The 23,670-nt window shown below is 44.9% G+C and overlaps 1 protein-coding gene and 1 long non-coding RNA gene across 2 annotated transcripts in view; one reads left to right on the forward strand and one right to left on the reverse strand.

Moving 5' to 3' along the window:
* The window catches only part of LOC142055123 (uncharacterized), a 6,572-nt gene extending 2,328 nt beyond the window's left edge, over positions 1-4,244 (reverse strand). Inside the window, exons 1-3 of the long non-coding RNA XR_012659815.1 lie at positions 4,107-4,244; positions 3,236-3,320; positions 1,152-1,240 (exon numbers count right to left, since the gene is read on the reverse strand). This is a non-coding gene — a long non-coding RNA (uncharacterized LOC142055123). The remainder of the gene's footprint in view (positions 1-1,151; positions 1,241-3,235; positions 3,321-4,106) is intronic.
* Positions 4,245-4,284: 40 nt separating this feature from the next.
* Positions 4,285-23,460, forward strand: SEC23B (SEC23 homolog B, COPII component). Its single transcript, XM_075088607.1, has 20 exons — positions 4,285-4,404; positions 6,565-6,800; positions 7,865-7,922; positions 8,560-8,646; positions 8,854-9,090; positions 9,469-9,554; positions 10,352-10,496; positions 11,026-11,184; positions 12,001-12,116; positions 13,086-13,209; positions 13,739-13,819; positions 14,152-14,241; positions 15,055-15,161; positions 15,346-15,499; positions 16,877-16,954; positions 17,262-17,423; positions 18,263-18,349; positions 20,419-20,574; positions 21,788-21,853; positions 23,010-23,460. The coding sequence occupies exons 2-20, from the start codon at positions 6,580-6,582 to the stop codon at positions 23,097-23,099; spliced, it is 2,304 nt and encodes a 767-aa protein (XP_074944708.1). The 5' UTR covers positions 4,285-4,404; positions 6,565-6,579; the 3' UTR covers positions 23,100-23,460.
* The last annotated feature ends 210 nt before the right edge of the window (positions 23,461-23,670 follow it).

The following is a 23,670-nucleotide window of genomic DNA, read 5'->3' on the forward strand; positions in this document are numbered from 1 at the left end:
ATCCTGCTGCTGCAGAGATAACACATTTGTTTGTGCTCTACTGCAGCTAGAAGATAGCTTTCAGGGAAACAACATGTCTTTATTATGCAGGTATGTTGCTTTATGCAGCATAACCATATTCACTGGCAATAAGAAAAAGGAGAGAGCTTGTCATCAGTGAACAGCTTTAGGAAGTAGAGAGCTAGTTTATGAAGCGCTCTGAATTCTGGCTCGTTTGTATTGGGTTTATCTGGCTTAGATGACCTTTGCGGTCTCTGAAGCTTCTTAAGAGTTATAACTGTAATGACTTCTCAAATTGGGCAAAAACATGCCTATAAAGAAAAGTAAAGCAATTTCACTTTCCTGTCTGTAAAATAGAAATCTGTCTGATCTATTTCTAAATGAATTAGAGGAATGATCTGTCACTCTGGTTCTTCCTGAACCTGGCTAATCTATCAGCCTGTAATTCTTTTTTAGAAAGGGAGTAAATGTTAAAAGATAACATTAATAGGCTTTTTTTTCCTCCCTGAGTTCCTTCAGTCTTCTATCTAGCAAAGCTGTCCCCTTTACAAACTGGTATGAAATGTAATGTTCTGAGGAAGCTGTAAGACTAGCTCCAGTACTGAATATGAAAATGCTGATGTGTAGAAAGCTGAAAGCTGAAGTTAACCCTCAAAAGGTGGATGACCACTTGGAACCACGATCCACTTATTTTTTATGCAAGCCTCACATAAGAGGTCACAGTTCAGCTGCTGCAGGACCATGAGGGACCTCCTGGGTCGGAGAGCTCAGCCCTGTTATCGTGAGCCCTGGGGTGTGCAGACACTCCTGTGACCTACAGGCTACTCTGAGCGGTTTCATTACTAGTGGCAAATGACCGTGCAAAAGCCAGTTGGAGGATGGTCACACCCAGATGCCATTTGCACATGGAATCGAATGCAGGAGTGCTTTTTATTTCAAAGAGAAGCATTAACTATGGTTACCAGGCTGCTGTGAACTGAGGGAGAGTACAGCTAGCAGGTACTGTTTAACATGTCTAGCCTTTACTGTCCAAAGTTTAAGATATTAACATTAATGGCAAACTTGAAGCTTTGAGAATGAAAACATTTACCCCCTTCCTGAGTGGCTGTTCAGTTTTTACTTTTTTTTTTTAATCACTGATTATAACTCACCCCTGTGTGGCCTGTTAAGTGTGATAGTTGTTCATCCGGTGCTGTTCGAGTGCCATCTTCTGTCTCGTCCTGGTATGGCTAGCCTAAGGCTCAAGAAAGAAAAGAGAAAGCTCTTAAACCCTGTTCTGGTTTCCTGTTTTGCATCCACGTGCAGAGCAGTTTTTGGGAGGAAACCACAGCAAGTGAGGACAGCTGGGTCTTGTATTGCTGCCAAACACTTTGTGCTTTGAAACAGGATATAGACACCTTAAACAGGGCAACCCCACTGCACACAGACCACCATTCCCTCTTGCTTCACGTGGCTGGGACTTTGTCATTTCATCTGTGAAAAATGAGTAGCCAGGCCCTCAGCCGTGCTAAACCCAGCTTAGCCTGTGGCCCAGAGGGGGCAGAAAGGTATTGGGAGAAGCTCCATGGATGGCATCCAAGTTCTTGTTGGAAATGTTCACCTCCTACCTGAGAAAGTTGATTATTGCACTTTGTGCACTCTTCAGGAGATCCTGGGTGGAGTGGGGAGGAGGGGAAGGAGAGCTCAAAGCATTTTCCTCTTTCAGCTGTTAAGCCCCAACTTGTTTTGTGTTTATGTATGTAGCCTGTGTTTTTCCCTTTCTCGCTTTGAGCAAGCTTGTGATTGCTCCCGGAAAACAGAAGAATGGGAAAGCTTTTACTTCAGTTATTTGGTCTAGAAACACAGGGCTGTAGGATTTTGCTCCTCTTGCAAACCTGAAATAGTTGGTCAACATTTTAATTACTCTAATGCTAACAGGGTGGGCACAGCATGGCCTTGAAGCCCTGGGTCCCAGTAAGGCACTGTGCTTTCCTTTTGAGGCACAGCAATGTGAGGAAGATATAAATCGAAGGATGAAGTAACAACTCCAGAAGAGCAGATTTGCTTTGTCTCTTACTGCTATTGCTTGGAGAGCAAGTCCTGGGTCTGAGGATGTTAACAACAGTTGTAATCTGAATTTTATACACTTCAGCATATAAACATAGGTAGTATTCTTTTTTAATTCCAGCTGAATCTGTGATATTTCTGCTCCTATTCAGATTCTACACCAACAAATTTAACCACAGCAAAGCACACAATGTGTCTTATGTTGTTTGGAAGCTGAGAAGGCAGTATTAATGTTCAGCATCTTGGTTTGTTTTGTTTTGGACCTGGAACATTGCTCTGTACCATTAGTTGCTTCAGTAGAAAATATACCATTTTCTGCCCTGGGAAGGAGGAATGAATGGCTTTTGGTTAAAGCAGTTTCCTCAAGCATTCCCTGGATAACACCAATCTCCCTGTGAAATTCAGTATTCTGAAAATAGCTCCTCTCTGTGTACTTACGCAGTTCTGCTCTGTATCTGTCAGCCAATTCCTTCTGTCCTTTCCAGGGAAGGGAAGAAGGACTGCTGATGGATTCAAACTCTACAGTAGTCCAATGGCAGTTTTGTTGGATCTTCTTCCACTGCCAGGGTCTGTTGAAGTATCTTGAGGTGCCCAGAGAACAAAGCTGAAAACCTTGCCCTTCTCTCCTCAATGGTTTTTTAACTTCTTGCTATTTCTAGTGTAAACAAACTGTTGTTGGTCGCAACAGAGACCCTCTACAGGCAATCTAAGCTCCACAGTTTGGCCACGTTTTGTGTTTCTTGTGCTAGTTTAACTGGTAGGAGGCAATACTACCTGGATCAGTAGATCTCCATACCATCGGCTAGCTGCTTTTTTTTTTTAATTTTGCCATATCAGAGGTGTAGGCATACACCAACAGACTTTAGGCTTTCTTCTAATCGATTACTTTGTTTTGAATATTTCGTATTTTTCTTAGACTTCTGTAGCATTTAAAAGAAAACAAAAGACTCCAAAGCCTGACTGCATGCTGAGTGAACTTGATCACAGGGCATTAATTTCCTTTAAGCAAAGATGGAGTGATGCTCACACAGAAGCCTGGGGAATATTTATAGGCTGACTACTACATGAATTTAAGACAAGCACCCAAACTGTCAGAAGCGGGTCAAAGTACCACCTTTGCCCCTAGAAGCTTACGGTGTTCAGAGATGGATCCGCATGCGTACATTAAGACAGGGCAAATCCAACTTACATGGCATTACATGAAGCTGCAGTGGAAGATTCATGTCGTCAGGTCTCACTAGGAACAGGCTTTGCCTCTTTGGCTCCAGTAGAGACTGTGGGAAGCAACAAAAGGAGGAAGTAATGAAAAAGGGAGAATACTTGCCTAGTTTTGAGGCACAGACAAGTGTCTGGGGCAAGGCAGACTTGGTCAAACCTCTACCACACATCCATGGGCAGTATGTCGCATTCCTGGCCATCCCCAGATCTCTCCTCAACAGAGGGTCTGGGTGCTGGGGTTTTCCCAGCTGGTTTGGATACAGGTTTCCTCAAAGACTGACGAACCACTGTGGCTTCAAGACAGCTGTGAGGGTAAAGCTGGCTCTCTTCTGGGTGTGGAGAGGGAGGAAAATCCAGTTTACCAGGGTCAGGCCAGCAAACAGGTATGGGAATTGAGGGAGATGCGCTGTCGAAGGGTGCCTGTCCTCAGGGCAAACCAAACACAACAAATATTGTCTGGGCCCTTTTCAGTTTCCAGCCATGCCTGCTCTTAGGGCATCCCCACAGCTGGCCAGCCATGCCTCACAGAAGGCCTGGGCGGCCTCAGGGCTTGGCCCGCTGTGCTTCCCGGAGCCAGCGTGCCCGGGGAGGGTGATCCCGGCCTGACGAGGGGGGCTGAGAACTGAGGCAAAGAGGAAGCCACTTGAGGCTTGCAGGTTTGTTTTTTTTTTAAAGTGTCTGTATTATTAGTAAACTGTAATTGATAACCTTTCCCAGGAGTTTCTACATTTACAAAGATGACCCTCCCAGCTGAACGCAACAGCACCCTCCAAAGCCGCCGAGCACCCTGAGAGAAGAGCTGCCCCCCACTCCCCCCTCCCCGCCGTATTTAGTAGGGGCACCTCGTTTGTCTCAATTCCAACGCCGCAGCTGGCGCCCTTAATCAAGATGGCCTCCCTGACGCCGCCGTCTCGCCACGTTTGGTAGGGTCACTCCGCTTCCCCTCCTTCAGAACAGCGCGTAGGGTGCCCTTATCCAAGATGTCGGCGGAACCTCGGCGGGGGAGGGCGGGGCGTGCTGGTGCCGCCATCTTGCCTGCGGGCACCCTGGTACCGCTGAGCTGGCTTTGCCGGGCGCGCGGGGCCTGCCGGGAGAGCGGCGGCGGCGGGGAGCGTCGGGGCAGCGGCACGGCGTGGGCAGGTGGGCGCCGCGGGGGGTCCCCGTCGGTCCCCGTCCCTTGCGGCCGCGCTCGGGGACTGCAGGGGCTGGTGTCCCCTGTAGCGAGGCGGGGAGCGCAGTGGCGTCCCCTGTGAGGGGGGTCTGAGGGGGTCTGTGGCGTCCCTTGGGGGAGGGCTGGGGAGGGTCGGCGGTGTTTCCTGGGGGGGGTGTCGTCGTCGTCCTGTCCCTCCCCTCCCCCCCCTCGGGGCAGTGCCGGGGGCTTTGTGGCCTGGCGGCGTCCCAGAGGGCGGAGCTGGAGTCAGCCGTGTCCCCCGGGCTGTGCTGGGGCAGCGATGCCACCTGCAGCAGTGCTGGGGGTCGGTGCTTTGCCCCCATGGCAGTGCTGGGGGTCAGTGGTGTCCTCTCTATGCTTGCTTATGAAGGGCCAGGAATCCGTGAGGTCCCCTATAGCTGCCCCAAGCGCAGCAGCTGGAGGATGTGTGGCATTACCTATAGCACTACTGGGAAGTGGCAGCATTGCCTGTATTCCTGCTGGAAGTAGCGGCGGTAAGCAGTGTGCCCTGTAGCAGATCCCATACTGAGGCTGCAATACTACTGCCACTTGTCTGTTGAGGCTTTGGAAGAGTCCATCCCCTCCCGGACAGGGGCTTTGGGACCTCCCCACCACGAGGATGGGCCCGGAGGTGGCTGCAGGACTAGGGCTGGAGGGCCCTGTGCTGGTGGTGGGGCTGGCACATTGGGCAGGCACCCAGCCCTAAACCTGGCCCGACACAGCCCTAGTTGGGGTGGGGGCACCTCGCCTCCTGCTGTCTTGACCCCAGAGCAGGGCCACAGCCCATGCCAAAACCAGCCAGGCAGTTGGGGCTCAGCCCGGGGCAGGGGAGTGGTGCTGGGCTGCAGATGGAGGAACATGGAGTTAAACTTGCACTGCAGTTGCACTGCATACCTGAGATGGCAGGTGTTTATCCTGCTGTTCTGATGTGTGAAATGTTTTACAGAGAGGCTCAGCTCTGACTTTTATCCTGACAGACCCATTTGTGGTGGGGATGTGTTGCTGAACCCTTCTGTTTGTCTGTCCAGAGGTGGGGGTGGAAATCCAGGGCAATGCCCATGAGCTTGATTTACATCCTTTATAGCAAGGACGAAGAAAACAGTGAGGGAGTTTGGAGCTTTGTAGGAAAATGTTGCATCGAAACTTCTTCTTTGGTGGAGGTGATGCTTCTGATTTCTCATGCCTATGGCCCTCCTGAACGTCCTGTCTGCAGTGAGGATGAGGAATAAGGTAATCCTGGAGCATCTGCAGCCGCAGGTGAACCTGTGTATTTCCTCAACTGGACTGGGTCATGGCACTGCTGCTCTCGGCTCTGTGAGTTGCTGCTAGTGCTGAGTGATGTTTGTGGGCTGGATTCAATGAGTGAGTTTTTTGGTAGGCTTGTCCTTCCCTTTCTCAGAGACATCAAAGGCAACGATGGCCTGGGAGCTCTTGTTCGTATCTTACTCTGAAGAGTTTAGTAAGACAATAGGGTGACTTCTCTGATGTGTTGGGCATATTCTTCCTGGAATAGCATGTCTTTCCTGAAGTCTACTGGACTCTCAGTTCCTCCCTTGCTGGCAGTGGGACATGGCACCATGCCTAGAGGGTGTCTAAAATCACCAAAGATCTTTTTTGACCTTTTTGTCATGTGATCCTTTCCATCTCTAAGCAGGGGATGCTGGCAAACAGATGACATTTGTGATGAGTGTATTGGTTTCAGACTTAGCCTTTGTTTCTCCCCGCAAGGTTTCAGCCGAAGGCTTCAGGATGTGTTGCAAATCTGACCTATTTTTCTTTACTGACCCAAGTCAGGCCTTGAGGCCAGCCTGAGGCTGAGTGGGCACTGGGATGTCAACTGTGAATCACAAGAAAAAACACTTGCACTCTGGCTTTGATGCCTGATTTTCTTGTTTCTTCATTGGATTTGGTGGGGTTTTAATTATCTGGGATGCTGATGAGAACACTGGACAGAAGAGATTAATGTAGTCACATGGTTCCTTTGATAATGGGATTAACTCATTATAACATACTGGCTTTGTCCTGCAATGTCTTGTACCTACATGTAGTTGATCTGCTGACCTCCTTTGCAGGACTATTGTCGAAACAGGTGACTGCTGTCTGAATGTGCATTGCTTATGTCCTTCCAGAGCTTCTGCAGCCCCATGGCGACATACCTGGAGTTCATTCAGCAAAATGAGGAGCGTGACGGAGTGCGTTTCAGCTGGAATGTGTGGCCCTCCAGCAGGCTGGAGGCCACAAGGATGGTTGTCCCCCTGGCCTGTCTTCTTACGCCGCTGAAGGAGCGTCTTGACCTGCCGCCTGCGCAGTATGAACCAGTGCTTTGCAGCAGGCCGACCTGCAAAGCGGTGCTCAACCCACTCTGGTATGAGTTTCTTGCCTGGGGATGTTAAGAGAGGCTGGATAGTACCTAGTTTTTATCTGACCTTCACTACTTCCTTTTCCCCCTTTTTCTCTGCCCAGTGCCTGGCAGCTTCTTCCATTTAGATGTGGTGGGTTGGTTAAAATCCATGTGTGCCTAATGAGATAACGTTGAATGCTAGCCTGTTACTAGAGCTGCCAGAAACAAAGGAGAGAGGAGTGCCTTTGGGGAGGCCGTTAAGGCAGAGGTGATATGGAAACAGCCAGTCCTTTTATAATCCCAGAGAATTTTGTGGTGTATGATGAAACTTAAAATAAACAACGATGCTGATTATACTGTGATATTGTCCTCTGGGCTGTGGTGTTCACTTGGTTTCCTGCTTCCCACATATCCTACTGCTTGTAGGTCGGTTCCAGTGTGAGCATCAAGGTTTTCTTTGCAGTCCTGCTGAGAATGTAAGATGAATGATCTCAGTCCCAAAATCATGTGATGATCACACATACTCAGAGCATTGCATTGGGCTGAGAAAAAGCAGGGAAGGTCAGTAAGAGGAAGTAAGGAGAGATCAAGCCCATGAAATAAGAATATGACCAGGCTTTACTGCACCAGCAGTTACAGGATGTTGTAACGGGCTGAGGAGAGTAAACTCTTTGGGGCGGGAACAGCCTATTTGTTCAGTGTTTGCGCAGGATCTGGGTGAATGGCTCCTGCTGCTCTATGACCGGAGTACTTGTGTGCTGTAGCTGGACAAACAATAAGATGACTGAGATAAGCCCAAGTATAGTGAAATAATGATTAGACCCAAGTATTTGCCTGCCAAAGGCTAGGCTCCAGAGAGCTGTCAGTGGTCTGTCCTGCTGACAAGCCTGGAAGTGGCAGGACTGGATGAGCCAATGGACTTTTTGGCAATAGAACAAGAGTCTGAATCCCTAAAGCTCTTGTCATTCAAGTGGGAGTGTCTGATATTCTGTTTCTTCCTCAGTGCTGTGAACCAGCACACAAAATTGTGGAGCTGTGCTGTAAAATTGTTCCTATAGTTATACTGATGCCTAATCTTTCCCCTGCAGCCAGGTTGACTATCGGGCCAAGCTCTGGGCTTGTAACTTCTGTTTTCAGAGAAATCAGGTAAGTTGGAAAAAGCATCAGCCCTTCCATCTTTTCAGTGAACATTTTATTGATGGCCTCCCCTGGCAAAGGATGTTAAGCATGGATTCCAGTTTTCTAGATTCCTTCCCTTGGCCTTTTTCTCTTGTTGAACCCAGGCCAGAGTACTTGTTAATGGGCTTGTTTTACCTGACATCTGGTCTGTTTTCAGTTCAGCTTTGCCAGTGTTTTTACCACCATGCAGGGCATAGGAAGGAGATGAAAATGCTATTTTGTCCCATGTGTTTCCAGTATGTTTTTTGCACTTGATGTTTACTGTTCTTGCTGAATATGAAATTCATTAGATGCAGATAGAGTTTTGCCATCAGAAACTGTCACGTGGCTAAATGAATTTCAACTAACGCATAGTTGCTGCTTTGGTCCTACCTTTTATTTACACTGGATTGAGCAGCTGTCCGTACTGCTGGCCCCATGTTGTCCATGCTTAGGAAAAGAGCAGCATGAGTCTCTTGTTGTGAATTAATCAGGTTGGTGCAGTGGCAGTAAATAAAGAGTTGAATAACCACATCATGAGCAGGGCAGCGTCTGTACTGCAGAGGGTGGCCCTACATTTCTGTCCTGCAATTTCCTTGTCCTAATTTTTTGTTCTCTTTTTCAGTTCCCTCCAGCATACGCAGGCATATCTGAAGTCAATCAACCAGCAGAGCTTATGCCTCAGTTTTCAACAATTGAATATATAGTGCAGGTAATGAATCATAGGCATGTTTGAAGCCCCCAGAATTGTCTTGTTTGTGACAGATTATGTATGTTTTAGATTTACTTAAGAGAATGGAAATAAATAACATTTCTACAAGGTGCTTACGATAGGCCTTAGTTTATTCTTTGCCTGGAGGCATTATAAAGCGTCACCTGCCATATGCAGGGATAGTAAATCCATCTCTTTCCACATTAGCGAGGTCCACAGACACCATTGATCTTCCTGTATGTTGTCGACACATGCTTAGAAGAGGAGGACTTGCAGGCACTGAAGGAGTCCCTCCAGATGTCCCTAAGTCTGCTGCCTGCTGACGCTCTGGTGGGGCTTATCACTTTTGGCAGAATGGTCCAGGTTCACGAGCTGAGCTGTGAAGGGATTTCCAAGAGCTACGTGTTTAGGGGCACAAAGGACCTGACAGCTAAGCAAATACAGGTATGTTTTGCCATCTCTTAGACCAGTGGCTTGTTCCTGTTAGCTCTGTTGACACCACTGCTGGTCTTTCAAGCTCTGGGCTCTTTGTGGGGAAAGGAGGGTTCAGTGCTCTTAACTGTTAGCCTGTTTCCCTTTCAATATCTGTTCTGTCTTTTTGCTTTTTTTTCCTTGGAAGCTTGTCTAAGATAGAGTTTGTGTATCTCACGTAATGGACCCATTGATCCATTCCTAATGGGAGTTCAAAGATTAATAATTTCACAGATTTTAATGTATTAATGCTACAGTACTGCAGGCCTTAGGACATGTGGCTTGACAGCAAATAATATGTTTAGTGTTTGAATAGTACATCTCCTCTGCCTCCTCTTTACTGTTCTCTAGGAAATGCTTGGGCTTTCAAGGCCAGCTGTCCCAGTTCATCCAGGAAGACCTCTTCAAACACCAGAGCAACATGTTATTTCAAGCAGGTAAGCTGCACCAGCACAGCAGAAGACCAGAGCAGATGTTTTATGCCCCTTTGGGGTCACACTTCTAAACGTGGGTTTCCCAAGAGGAGTCTTTGTAAGACGATTCAAATGTCTTTATTGTCTTGTCACAGTTATTTCCCTACATCAAGTGATATGTGTGGATGGGATTTACTAGAGCTGCAGGCAAAGTGTTAGACTTCTGTAGTATCTTGGTATTGCAGTTGCAAGAACATGATGGCCATTCAGGCTCGATTTCTACTTGGAAAACAGAGAGTAGCTGTCTTTGGAAAACACATTGCTCAGGAGTCACTTGGAGCAAGGGCCTGTCTTTTCCATTGACCAGCCAGCCAGTGGGGGGTCTGCTCTATGCGTAACAATCCTACACGCCACCTTTTACCCCCTGACCCTGCAAATCCAAAAAGTGATTGACAGGCAAGTAGTGACCCCTGAACAGTAAAGCTGTGTTTACCTCTGTTAAATACAGTTTTTTCTTTCTCAGCTCTTCTTTTTCATTGACATTTTGGTAGACTAAATCACCATTGAAATTCTTTCTGTGCTTTATGTGACTTTGCCTTCTTGTCAGTTCTTGATATCTTGCTTTGATCAAATGTTTTATTTTGAACAGGCCTGTTATCTTGAAAAGTTCCTATGTAAGAAGGGAACATGCCATGTGACTTTTTGCTTCTGATAACTATCTCAGTGCAATTTATGCGTGCCAGGAACAAAGAGGCACTTTCTTTCTACTCTAAACTGAAAGGACTTAAAAACAGGAAAACATTTTATTTTAATTTTTGCAGGTTTCTGCAGCCAGTACATAAGGTTGACATGAATTTAACAGATCTGCTTGGAGAACTGCAAAGGGACCCATGGCCAGTGACCCAGGGAAAGAGGCCTTTACGTTCCACTGGAGTAGCTCTTTCGATTGCTGTTGGCTTACTGGAGGTACACTTAGTGCTGTTGTTTGAGATGAGCTGGTCAAAGTAAGCACGTGGCAGTCTTTGCTGAGACATGTGTGGGCTGCAGAGGTGCAGTTTGTCTCTACTGACATTTGACATGATTTAGCACCAGCTGGTGTAGAGTGGGCTAGGAGTTTACATCTAAATGGTAAAATATGCAGGTGTTTAAAGGTCTCTTGATTCCTGTGTGTATCGCCATGTGGAAGTGATACTATGCACTGGGTTTATCTGAGGGTCATCTAAGATGTAAGTAAAAAGAACAGAGACTGCCTGCTTCCTGTTACGAAGACATGAAGCTTGTCGTAGCTTGAGTCTAAACTTGAGAGTTGCTGTAACGCTCAGGAAATGCATCGCTGTGTATCAAGGTGGCCTCTAGCAGAGACAGGTCCCTAATGATGTTGAAGAAACACATTCAGATGCTTCTCTCAAGAAGCATTGTTGCCATTTAATCAGTCTTTCAATTTTTTTCCCTCCTTTTTTTTCCCCACTCTCTCTCTGATATATCTTTATTTTAGGGCACATTTCCAAATACTGGGGCCAGAATAATGCTGTTTACAGGTGGGCCGCCAACACAAGGACCAGGCATGGTGGTAGGAGATGAACTGAAAACACCCATACGTTCTTGGCACGACATAGAGAAGGACAATGCAAGGTTCATGAAGAAAGCCACCAAGGTAGGTGCTAGTGCCTGCAGTGTGTGTTTAAAAACAAAAACTGAATATTGTGTAAATGAGGGGAAAGCGCATAACACAAACTTACGTTCACTGCTGTGTTGACAGTTGTCCGGTGTCCTTCCCCAGCGAACAAACATGTTCCGTTCTCACATTGTGGGAGCAGTATGTCCAGATGCTTGCTTGGTTGTCTTTGAAGTGCCTGAGTCTTCTCTGCACGTTAAATTGTGAGAATGGTCAAGAGAAGGGTAAAAAAGACTTCCTCCTCATTACTTCACACCACAGTCTTGTGAATTCTCAGAGAAAGAAATATTTCAGTGTTGTTTCTTAGCTGATGGTGGGTGGAGAGTTTATTCATCAATGTCATTGTATCTCCTCCTGGGGAGGAAAAAAACCTGTCTTCCAAGAATTGGTCGCTTCCAGAAAGCCGTGTTTGTCTTCCTGGCATATGAAACAACAGTTAAAATAGTTAAAGTGTCAGGCATGAAATGTGCCTGTCAGCTTAGAGGAAGCAGTGTGACACCTGTTCTCTTAACTGTCACCTGGAACATTTGGGTTTCCACTAGGTTATCACAGAAAAAGATCCCATGCAATTCATGCACTCTTTGTACTTGTAACATGCAACTCAAGCTCATCCAAGTGCAAGCATCCTAGGAGGGAGAAGTGTGCTCCAGCAGAGCAGTAAGAGTAAACAGCTGTTTTCTTACTACAGCAAATTGCTTCATTTGTACCCTGTGTTTCACTTGTTGGCCTCACCTGGAGAGCAGAAGAAAAAATTGCCCATTGCAACATCCTAAACACCATGTATGTTTTCCCCAGCACTACGAGACTCTAGCTAATCGCACTGCAGCCAACGGGCATTGCATCGACATCTATGCGTGCGCCCTGGATCAGACTGGACTGCTAGAGATGAAGTGCTGTGCAAACCTCACTGGGTATGTTCATTGCAGGAGAGCACAAAGCTGGCATTTGTTTGATGCTTTCTTTGTTTGTTTGTTTGTTTTGAGGGGGAGAACAGTTCAGAAAGCAGTTAAGCTCGCTGTCAGGGCAAAAGGGTGAGATATTTATCGTTCTATTCTAAACTGTGGTTTGAATTTGCGAGGAATTATATGGCAAACCTCCCGTGATCCCAGTCCACATTTCTGAAGTCTCAAAACAGCATGTGAATTAGCAGTGCTAGTAGAAAACTCAGTGTCCTGCTTTGAGAAAGGTATTCTAAAGCATGGTGCAACATGTCTTTTGCAAATGCCTTCTGCTTCCTTGGGAGATAGCAAGTATCCTTTCCAGAATCGATGGGATAGGGATGCTGTGCTTTGTGTTGTCTGCATGACTGAAGCGCAATCAGAAGAGCAGAGCTTCAGGCATGGTGGGTAGAAGCTTTCCTTGTGTCGGCCAGATTTTCTCTGCTTAACAGCTCACTGGCACTTTCTCCAGGGATTCTTGGCTTTCCTGGATCTAGCTTTAAGTGACATCTCTAAGAGGTAAATGCCCATATCCCATATTGATGAAAACCTTAGGATCTCTGCGAGGAAGGCTGTGTGCTACACTGGGCCTTTTAGATGCTGTAGTGTGGGTGGTTCCAGCTGTGCACCCAAGCCTGCTTGGGGAAGCAGGCTGAGCAAAGCTCTCTTCTGGGTTAAGATGATTCTAACAGGAGTATTTTTAGGGCAGCTGGAAATAGAGTTGAGAAAGCAGGCTGACAAAGATGGAGCATTAACTTGTGTGGCTTTGGAGGAGGCATCCATGAATCTGTGTTTCCTGATGTGAATTCTACCTATGCAAAGGCATGCTTTAAAACAGTTTCTGCATGTGTTTGCATGCATGAGAGTTAGAGGAATATATCCTTTGTGCTTTACCTTTAGTTCCCACTTGCTTCAATTTGCGTATTGTTTTTTCTCTCCCAGAGGACACATGGTGATGGGAGACTCCTTCAACACTTCCCTCTTCAAGCAGACCTTCCAGCGGGTATTTAACAAAGGGTTCAATGGGGAATTTCGGATGGCTTTCGGTGCAAGTTTGGATGTGAAGGTAAGGGATTAATTGCATTGGATGACATTAACTGGGAAATACATGTGCAGTTCATTCAAAAGGTGATTAAATATCTGGAGTATAGAAAATTTTACATGTTTGAGGTCAGCCATAGTGCCTGTTTTGGGAGAAGCACTGTACTGGAGTGAGTGGAGGGATTTTTGTTTGAAAGCTTATTAAAGTTGTGGTTGGTTTTTGGTTTTGTTTTGTTTTGGGTTTTTTTGAAAAAAAAAAAAAAACAAAAACCAAAGCCTCTGAGCTCAGCCTCTCCTCACCCAGCAAGGAATATTTAATACTGTCTCGTAGTCACTATAAATACACCTTCATTATTAAAATGTGACTATGTAGATTCTCTTAGGTTCACTAATTGTAGCAGTAGTGATCTGGGAAAGTACTCAGATACTTTCCCTGACAACTGTGTTGATGCATCATCTGATCAAAGCTGATTTGGTCTGTGTGTGTTCTATTTGACTGACTTGATTTTAAAAAAAGACTACAACAAAACACAACTTTTCTTACCTTGTTTTAGACCTCTAGGGAGCTGAAGATTGCAGGAGCTATTGGACCATGCATATCCCTGAATGCTAAAGGGCCATGTGTCTCTGAAAATGTAAGTTTCTGACATGGAAATATTTTTAATAAAGAAGTAATTGAACAGTGCAAAGTTTCTGTCTAGACCTACAGCTCAGCTAGAATGTCAGAGTTTTCAAGAAGAACAGTTTGGAAACATCCCTAGGAAAAAACAGTCTTTCCTAGACTAAATTCTTGCCCCATAAGGCTTTTTTTTTTTAACTATATGTCCTTCAGTAACTTAATTCACACCCAAAAGATAAGAAATCTAGAAGGCCTGCTGTAACTTGTACCTCTGATCAGAATTTAACAAAAGCTTGCCTTACGTGCTGCTAGAGACAAAAATGCTGCTTTCTTTTTAATTCTGCGTAGGAACTTGGAATTGGAGGAACATCTCAATGGAAAATTTGTAGTCTGGATCCCAGCACAACTCTGGCCATTTATTTTGAAGTGGTAAATCAGGTGAGTCCTGGCTTTTTTTTGTTGTTGTTGTCTTTTTTACACACTGAAATATTTGTTTGTAACAGGGCCAGGAAATGCAGCCAGGAATATCCCCTGTGTTGCAGATGGATGATTGCAAAGCAACCAAGTGTTTTGTGTCAAAGAAATGAGTCTCAGAGGTTGTTTTCATATGCATAAATTGCCTAATATTTTTGTTCTCTACAAAACCTGCAATCTTTCCTTGTCTTCTTCGTGCGTATTTATTTAACAAAGAAGAAATAGTCCTTTTGCCAGTAGGTGCTGTGGAGAATAAAAGTATAAATAACTTCAAATTCTTGGAGAATTGGTACTCCAAGTTGTAATAACTTGATGGCTCAGAAGCAACTTTTGGCTGAGGAAGTTTCTGAGCGTGTGGCAGCTAGAAGCCAGGAAGGCCACCCCAAAGGAATTCTATTCCACATGTGTGTCTGTGTCTTCTCTCCTGTGTGGGCTTGTTAGTGTTGGGAATAGGATGGTGGACTCACAAGACCTAAGCTCAGACCTTGTACCGCCATTCATATGTTTATTGCTATAGAGATGACAAGTTGCAGTTGTCCTTTAAGGGACGAGCTGATAAAATGTCAGGCGCAATATTAAATGGGCCCAGCACCACTTGACTCTGAGGGCTGCTGGAAAACACAATGCTAACAGACGTGCCTCTCTTCTCTGGTCGATCTCTAGTTTGTACTTACTCTGTGATTGCTCAAATGATGCCCTGGAGTTCTCTGTAGTGGTAGCTTACAGAGTTATGGAAAAGCTAGCCTGTTTTGAAGGCTTACCTTGTTTCATTTGCAGCACAATGCACCAATACCTCAGGGAGGCAGAGGGGCAGTGCAGTTTGTCACTCAGTATCAACACTCCAGTACGCAGAAACGCATTCGTGTCACCACCATAGCCAGAAAGTGAGTATCTCATGCCAGTTCTTTGGCAGAATGGCAAAAACTTAAGCTGCAGCCTGTGCTGGAATTTTTCTAGCTTTTTGTGGCATATATTGGCCGAAGAGCGTTTGGCAGAGGGAGGCTGAATCTGGTTTGAGTTTTGCTGAAGGTGAATGCATGTAGCACTAACACTTTACTAACCCTATAGCTGGGCAGATGCACAGAGTCAACTCCAGCATATAGAAGCTGCGTTTGACCAGGAAGCAGCTGCTGTGCTGATGGCACGACTGGGAGTGTACAGAGCTGAATCTGAGGAGGGACCTGATGTTCTGCGATGGCTGGACAGACAGCTGATCAGACTGGTAAGACCAATAGACTGCAGTTGGGTGTGGTCTTGATTTTAGTAAAAATGGTCTCTGGAAATGAAAACACTTGTTCTTTTTCCAGATTGACTTGCTTTGTTTGTGTTCTGATCATGGTCATGTAGTTGTAGTACCCAATAGCTCAGAAGCCAGTATGCTCAGGGTAGGTAAACATCCTATCATGCTGAAAGGGTTAAACCTGAGATTAAAGAAGTGATAGTGAAACACAGAATAATGTAGGTGGGAAGGGACTTCTGGAGGTCTCTGGTTCAGCCCTCCTGCTCAAAGCAGGGCCAGCTTGAAGTTAGAGCAGGTTGCTCCAGGTCTTGTTCAGTTGAGTTTTGAAGATCTTCTCTTGCTTCTCTTGGAAACCTGTTCCAATGTTTGATGACAGTCACTGTGCATTTTCTTCCCTTCTTCCACTTCCTCTTTTCTTCTTTTCCTCCCCCTCGCCTCTGTCAGAATTTCCATTTTTCCAGCTACCCGTCAGGTAGCTGTAGACAGCGATAAGACTCCCTGATCCCACTCTTCTCTAGGCTGAACAAACCCAGCTTCTTCAGCCTCTCTTTCTCTACATGAGGTGCTCCAGCTCCTGGCCAGCTTGATGGCTTCTGCTAAACTCACTCCAATATATCAATGTCTGTTTTGCACTGGGGAACCCCAAACTGGACACAGCATTCAGATGTGGGCTCACAGGTGTGAAGTGCAGGGTAGTAATCACTTGTACCACTTCATACTATCTCTTTCTTTGAGTTTCACAAGCCTGAATTGCCTAAATTGGTTCTGGCTTTGTCCGAAGTGGACACGCAGAGTTGATACTAACAGATATGGCACATCAGACACTGAAAAAACAGGGCCAGTATCAAATAAAGATTTGAGCACCAAAATGCACATGGGCACACTGAAATGATTGTGGAGTCATTTATAGTTAAATTGTTAAAACCATTAATAGTTCTTATTTTCAGTGAAGCAGTTGGTGAAATGCCAGGCTGCTGCTGCTGCTCTAGAAGGAGGTAGAGTTTCTGCAGGAGTGCCTCATAGCATACAAAGCAGCTTAGATATAACATAGTACCCCTGATTTGATGGAAAAAATTGGGTAGTACTAGAAGCACTATTTCTTTCATTCTTAGATGAATTAAAATCTAGATTTAATATATATAAAAATAGCTGAACAGACTGAGTCATCGTTCTCATTGCTGTAAGATATAGAAACCACTGACTTAAAGAAAAATAAATTTTATGTATACTTGTTATTGTCACTTTCATGCCTTGGTGATTTTTTTTTAAAGTAACCAAAAGAACACCCTTAAAAAAAGAGTGTTAATTCTAAAAGAAAAAAGTGAGAGATAACTAAAGTATCCATTTTGCTTCCAACAGTGTCAGAAATTTGGCCAATACAACAAAGATGATCCCAACTCCTTCAGATTGTCAGAATCATTTTCCTTGTATCCTCAGGTAAGAACTTCACTTCCCACAGCCATGGGAAAAGTGTGCAAGGGTGAGTGACGGTGATGATAGAACATCTTGTACCGTTTATGAAATTCAAGAGGGGAGGAACAGATGCTTTTTTAATTTGGTGGGCTGGTCCTGTGGTTCAGTCCTGCATAAGGACTTATCGGTTCCTGATAAGGGAAGGACTCTGGGAAGTTAACAAGGGGTAGGCTTCTTTTCAAAGAACTCGCTGTTCAGAAAGATTGGACTTGGGTGCAGAAGTTTTGGCAACTTGCTGACGTTTCTCTTCTCACTCATCTTTCTGGTGCAGTTCATGTTCCACCTGCGACGGTCCCCGTTCCTGCAGGTCTTCAATAACAGTCCAGATGAATCTTCTTATTACCGTCACCACTTTGCTAGGCAAGATCTGACCCAGTCTCTCATTATGATCCAGCCCATCCTTTATGCTTATTCCTTCCATGGACCTCCTGAGGTGAGTCCCTGTTTAACAGGAAGAGGTGGATGAGTCCAAAGTAATGAGTATTCAGAGTAACACTATTTCAGCAAAAAGGTCCCATATATATATTTTCAGTAAAGGTAATTATTAAATGATGAGATAGGGTAATGTAAAATATGAGTTGTGTTCTCAATAAGTTTACAGCTTTGACTAAAAAAAAACACCTCAAACCACAAAAACTGCCCCAAAAACCAACCTCCCTGCCAAGCCACAGCCCCTGCCCCCCAGCATCCAGCGAATATTGTGGCTGTCAGTACCGCTTTTCTTCTCTGCCAGAGGCTGCCATCTCCACTGCATAAGTCAGCAAGCCTTGGCCCTTCCAGGTCATAATCTCCCACCAGCTGCTTGTTTTTAGTTGTTTATGCAGCAGTGTTTAACTATGTGCAAGGATTTAGTGGACAGACACGGATTCCCTTATACTGACAGCTTCCTTGAAAGGAGTGTCTGCAGGAAAGGAACACAGGAGGTGCTGGAGTAACACTTTGAAACCATCTTGGCAGCATTTGCCAGAGTTCACATGTTACTCCTTATTAACTTTTGTTCGAGATCATTTCGAATTAAACTTGGATAGCCATAGAAGTTGCTCTCTCGCATCCTGCGCTGCCTACAGCAGCCGATAACCTCCTGCTCCATTCAGTGATGTTACAGGAGGCTGACTGCGCTCTGCAGGTCTTTCACATGGACTGAGCAGCCATTGGTGAAGTTGTGTCTATACGGACGGGGCTGAGCCAGCTGTTCAGCCAGCCGTGAAGGTTAACAGTTAACACAGCTCTGAGGGATTTGTGGTGCCTGACTTTCTTCTTTATTTTCCGCAGCCAGTGCTTTTGGACAGCAGCAGTATTCTTCCTGACAGAATCCTACTGATGGATACTTTCTTCCAGATAGTTATCTACCTTGGTGAGGTACAGTGAAATATGTTCTCTTTCTCTGTTTGCACTTCCTCCCTCCTGCTATGCATGCAGACAATGCCACTATTAGTATAAAAAGAGCCCACACTAGCATAATGACATCGTATACGTGCTGCCAGTTGTAATACAATTACCACAGTCTGACTTAACAAAAAAGTCCTACTGGAGTCACTAAGGAGGTGTTCTGCACTGAGGAATAGCTGTCATGTTAGCTTGGTAATGAAGATGGTCCCTTACTGTACCTGGAAAAGGACAGAGAAACTTGAAAATAAGCAGGGCAGGGAGCTGCAGTTTGATTTTCAGGTATGTGATGTATTTGGTTGCTGGGTTTTGACACTTAAAATACTGCTGCTCTTAAATCAGTTATGAATTTTTCCAGTTTTTGCTTTTAAATATTGGACATTTTTGACAGTTGCTCCTATAGTCCTTCCATGACCAAGCTAGGTGCTTAGGTACTGGACACTTCTGAATGTCCAGATTTATACCAATATCCACAGCCTTGGCTTTCCAGTGCCTCTTCAGTATGCAGACCTGTAGATCTGTACTTCAGTCCTGTCAGGTTTTGTGAGGGAGTGGTATGCTACTGTAGCTGCAGAATGGAAATTTCTCACACCCTAAAGTAGTTACGGGGTAAGGGATGAAGAGGAAGCTGGCTTTCCACTTTTTTTCTCTGGAAATCTCCCTGTTCTTTGATGCCTTTTTTTTCCCCCTCATATCCTTTGTAGTCCTGCTTGGGGAGTAGCCCTCATCCAATTTCTTCTATCTAAATGTGGCATCAGATTGGAATAGTTTAAATAAACCCATCTTGCTTTATGGTCCTTTATGGTTTGTGGTTTATTCCTATCAGTGAAAACTTTTTGGGAGGCATTTTAACTCTTCCTGTTGTTTTTGAACTAAGCTACTTCATTTAATGGATGCTATTGGAATGCCTAAAGTTTGGCATGGTAGTTTGCAGCAGCTCCATTATTAGCTCCCGACTGCACTCTATATAGGATTTCTTCCCTTTGAGAAGCGAGTAGGGATACCTGATTGATATGAACAGGAGTTGAATGTTTGAGTCAACAGTGACAATCAGAATCATAGCATCGTCGAATCATTAAGGTTGGAAAAGATCCCTAGGATCAACCTCTAGTCCAACTGTCAACCCAACACCCCCAGGCCTCCTAAACCATGCCCTGAAATGTCACATCTACATGTTTTTTGAACACTTCCAGGGACGGTGACTCCACCACCTCTCTGGGCAGCCTGTTCCAATGCCTGACCACTCTTTCAGTAAAGAAATTTCTCCTGATATCCAATCTAAACCTCCCCTTGTGCAGCCTAAGGCCATTTCCTCTTGTCCTATCACTAGTAACTTGGGAGATCAACATCCACCTCACTACAACCTCCTTTCAGGTACCTGTAGAGAACCGTAAGGTCTCCCCATAGCCTTCTCTTCTCCAGACTAAACACCCCCAGCTCCCTCAGCCACTCCTCATAAGACTTGTTTTCCAGACCCTTCCCCAGCTTTGTTGCCCTTCTCTGGACACACTCTAGCACCTCAGCGTCCTTGTTGTACTGAGGGGCCCAAAACTGATAAATAATAATATAAATCTTCCAGAGTTAACTTAAACAGTTTCTACCTGCTGTTGCAGTAAAATTTAGACAAAGGAAGAGCTAATTGTGTGATCTGTGCACGCACAGAGCAATTGTTAGGTACCTTGAAAATACTGTAAGGCGATGTCCGCTTCATTTAAGACCAAGTCAGATCAAAATGTCAGTGATTTATAAATGCTTTGTGTTTCTGCGTTGGCGCAGGCTGAAACATACAGGCTTGAAGATCACTTTCACTTAATTGCTCTTACACTGCACAAACTGCTACCAGCTTTTGTTTTGAGTGCCTGTTCTTAAATTCAGGAACAGATGGAAACTAAATAATGTTATTGCCAGAGTAGTGAAAGTGTGCATTTGCCCCATGCTCTGTATGCAGAGTACATGTAACGTTCTGCTGCCTTAAGGCATGCAGGTTAAAAAGGGGAGGCTTGCAGACATCTCTAATGTTTTTCATTTCATCCCATCAATAGACTATCGCACAGTGGCAGAAAGCTGGTTACCAAGACATGCCCGAATATGAGAACTTCAAGCACCTACTGCAAGCCCCACTGGATGACGCCCAGGAAATCTTGCAAACTAGGTTCCCAATGCCGCGTTACATCCACACAGAACACGGGGGCAGTCAGGTAAGGAGGATTATTGAGGAACTTCTGTTGTTGGATAAAGCAAATACCTGTCTCTTTCTGCTTTACTAAAAGGGGGTTCTATAAGTTAAATACAGCGGTAATTCAGCTCTTCAAAGTATAAAGCTTGTGTATTTTCTCATGAGCTCTTACTACAACAGCATCTTCTAAGAAGTCAATCACTTGCTGGATATGCATCTGAAATCTGAGGATGGAAAAAAACCTGAGAAAGCCAGCTTAATTATCTTTTTATTCCCCAAAGAGGCGGGAAAGAAATAATTTGGCTACGTATCTAACCTTACCCAAGACAGGGAGTGCAGTTAGCTTGCTACGACAGCAAGTTACACTGAATGATTGACCAACTGTTCCTTTATTCTCAGATGCCAAATGAGGATATAAAATGGTTCCTATTTTTGCTCTTCCAGGAATTGCAGTTGTGCAGTGTTGTCTGTCTGGCTTGTTTGTAGCAGTGAAGAGGCAGGAACTGATGCTCCAAAACAAAAATTTTTGTAAATTAATAAATGTAAAACAATTAATTTCTGATGCGACAGTGTTGACACTGGGCACGCAGCAGTGCTGGTGACATGCCTGTGTTGCAGGGCAGCTCCAGTTCCACGCCAGGCGAGTGCCCCTTGCTCTAGCAGAGCACTCCGTACCCCTGGGAGAGAGTTGGGAGATAATGTTTTCCCTTTCCAAATGGAGGTGCCCATGGGGTACTGCCACCACCTTGTGGTAAACCAACTCCAAAGTAATAGTAGGGAAGGGAGTGCAACCATCAGGAATTCCTGCACTCATTTTGAGAGGATTGGAAGATGCCCAGAGTTTTTAACTTGATTCCCCCCTTTCCCTCCCACCAGGTATCTTCCTGAACCTTATTCTGTTATAAGGTTCCTGAATATTGTTTCTTGCAAAGCAATTTGTAAAATTACAAGGCATTTAAGCAATACTGTTGTCTCTGCCCTATGGGAGCCACAGTGGAGTAGTAGTACCCCTTGCAGAACACATGACCATTCAAAGTAAGCAGATGCTTGCTCCTAAGTCCAGCAAAAAATTGTCGGTGGAGCAGGGCTGTTTCTGGACTTGAAACCTGTTGAAGTAAAAATAAGACTTGTAAAAATAGAGGAATATAGTGTATCTAAGGCAGTAAGAAGTCTTGAGGGAGCCAACAGGTCTGTCATTTTACAAATCTACTTTCTCTGATGTTTTGTCTTAATAGGCCCGGTTCCTCTTGTCTAAAGTGAACCCTTCTCAGACCCACAATAACCTCTATGTGTGGGGACAGGTAAGCAACAGAAGAACTGCTCGTGTTTGGGTTTGCTGTAAAATGTACACTTATTGTCTATGCAGTAGCCGTCCTGTTTCAAGACATGGCCACAAACTGTGAGCAGGTTACATTTGTCTTCTATTTCTCATCTACGAGATTTTTGCAGACGTACGTGACTGGATTTGAAAATCTCACAGTGCTTTGCGGTGCAAGGAAACAAGGCTATTTTTGTGTACCAAAGGATCTGATAATGGCATTACCAGCTGAGACTGCAATAATTTTAACATTTTAAAAGACAAAACTGATTTATTAGATTTGTCTCTAAAGCTTAGGCAGGGTAGATTTTTATTCAACCTGTTTATTCAAGTCCATGGTTGTTGATAAGATAAACGGTATTGGTGGGGTACGCTAGATGACAAGATGATCAGAATAGAGTTTTCAAGCCTGGATGACTAAACTCACGTTTCTGTTCTTGAACTGAAACCCCCCCACATTTTCAGCAAAATCCAGTTAACTTCGGGGCTTTTTCTCAATGGATCCAAGGAATGGCTGTCCAAATGAAGGTGCTGCCACAACAGCTCACTATGTCAGCTGCTTGATGGCTGGAGATGAGTGGTCTCCACAAGGCGTTCTTTGCCCCTTGGATCTCCCATTCTGTATCCCAGCTGCACCTGGGGCACAGGCACTGGGAGAATTTTCTGTAGTGGCTGATACTGAAGGAAGCAGCTAATTTGATGTGGCATACTCTTACAGGTTTCAGATGACCTGATGTAGAAATTTGTCTTCATCTTTCTCTACAAATATGATTTAAAACTGTCAGGTCACAGTTGTATTTAGTATTCTGGGAAAAGTAAGTAGCATGTGGATACATATAGATCTAACTTATCTGAGAACACTAGACTTTTATATCCTCTTTCTTTACCTTGCTTGTGTAGAGCTTTGGGCAGCAAAATTCCTAATGGTTTAGAAAGAAGAGACTTTCTTTTTTCCAGTAGTTCAGATTGCACTAGAGGGTAGTGTTAGTGCTGTTGCCAAAGGGTAGCGCCTTCCCACTAGGTCTGTACTTTGCAGAAAAGAAGGTGGTTGATTCAGCAAGTGCTGATATCCGATTTGCTTTCAGTTAGTCCCCAGTGTTAACAAAGCTATTTTAAGCTAGTTCTGTATTTTTCTGCAGGAATCGGGAGCTCCAATCTTGACAGACGATGTTAGTCTCCAGGTATTCATGGACCATCTGAAAAAGCTGGCAGTTTCAAGTGCATCATGACTTTGATCTGAGGAGCAAGAACAGAACGGTTACGTGGATGATGCTGATGATGGAAGTGGAGCAATTTATTTACGTTTCCTTCTCTCTCTTTTAGACTAAGGTTTTTAAGTATGAAATGAAATAAATATTCAGGGAGAGTTTTGTACTTGGCCCTTCTAGATAGTAATTTATTTGTATTCCCTTTTATCTATGTTCTGTTTACATTTTTCAGGCATTGTAATGCTAAAGGAGCAAAAGGATGTTTTAGCCAATACAGATTTTAACAGTCTTCAAGTTTAATTTTTAATGTTGGGTGTTCTTAAGTGTCTTTTAGCAACCAGGGACTAGTATGAATGACAAATAAAACTGGGCATGAGCATTACTGTTCAGTGCTATCCCTAATTCGGGGTGGAACATCCCCGAATGTCCCGCTGGTCCCTACCACCTCACACCCCTCCCCGCGTCCGCAATTCGGCCCTCGGCCGCTACCGTGTCCCGCCCACCACGGCGCATCTATCCGCGCCTCCCGCCCCGCAGCCAGGGCGCATGCGCGCACCGGCCTTCTTCCGGCCGCCCGATTGGCTGCGGGTCC

Source organism: Phalacrocorax aristotelis, chromosome 3 (assembly GCF_949628215.1).
Source record: "Phalacrocorax aristotelis chromosome 3, bGulAri2.1, whole genome shotgun sequence".
Classification (NCBI taxonomy): domain Eukaryota; kingdom Metazoa; phylum Chordata; class Aves; order Suliformes; family Phalacrocoracidae; genus Phalacrocorax; species Phalacrocorax aristotelis.

Excerpts from the sequence above, each read along its gene's own strand:
- SEC23B (XM_075088607.1), top strand. The coding sequence starts at position 6,580 with ATGGCGACATACCTGGAGTTCATTCAGCAAAATGAGGAGCGTGACGGA. Across the intron at positions 18,350-20,418 it reads TAGTTATCTACCTTGGTGAG|ACTATCGCACAGTGGCAGAA; the intron begins GTACAGTGAAAT and ends TCCCATCAATAG. Across the intron at positions 20,575-21,787 it reads CAGAACACGGGGGCAGTCAG|GCCCGGTTCCTCTTGTCTAA; the intron begins GTAAGGAGGATT and ends TTGTCTTAATAG.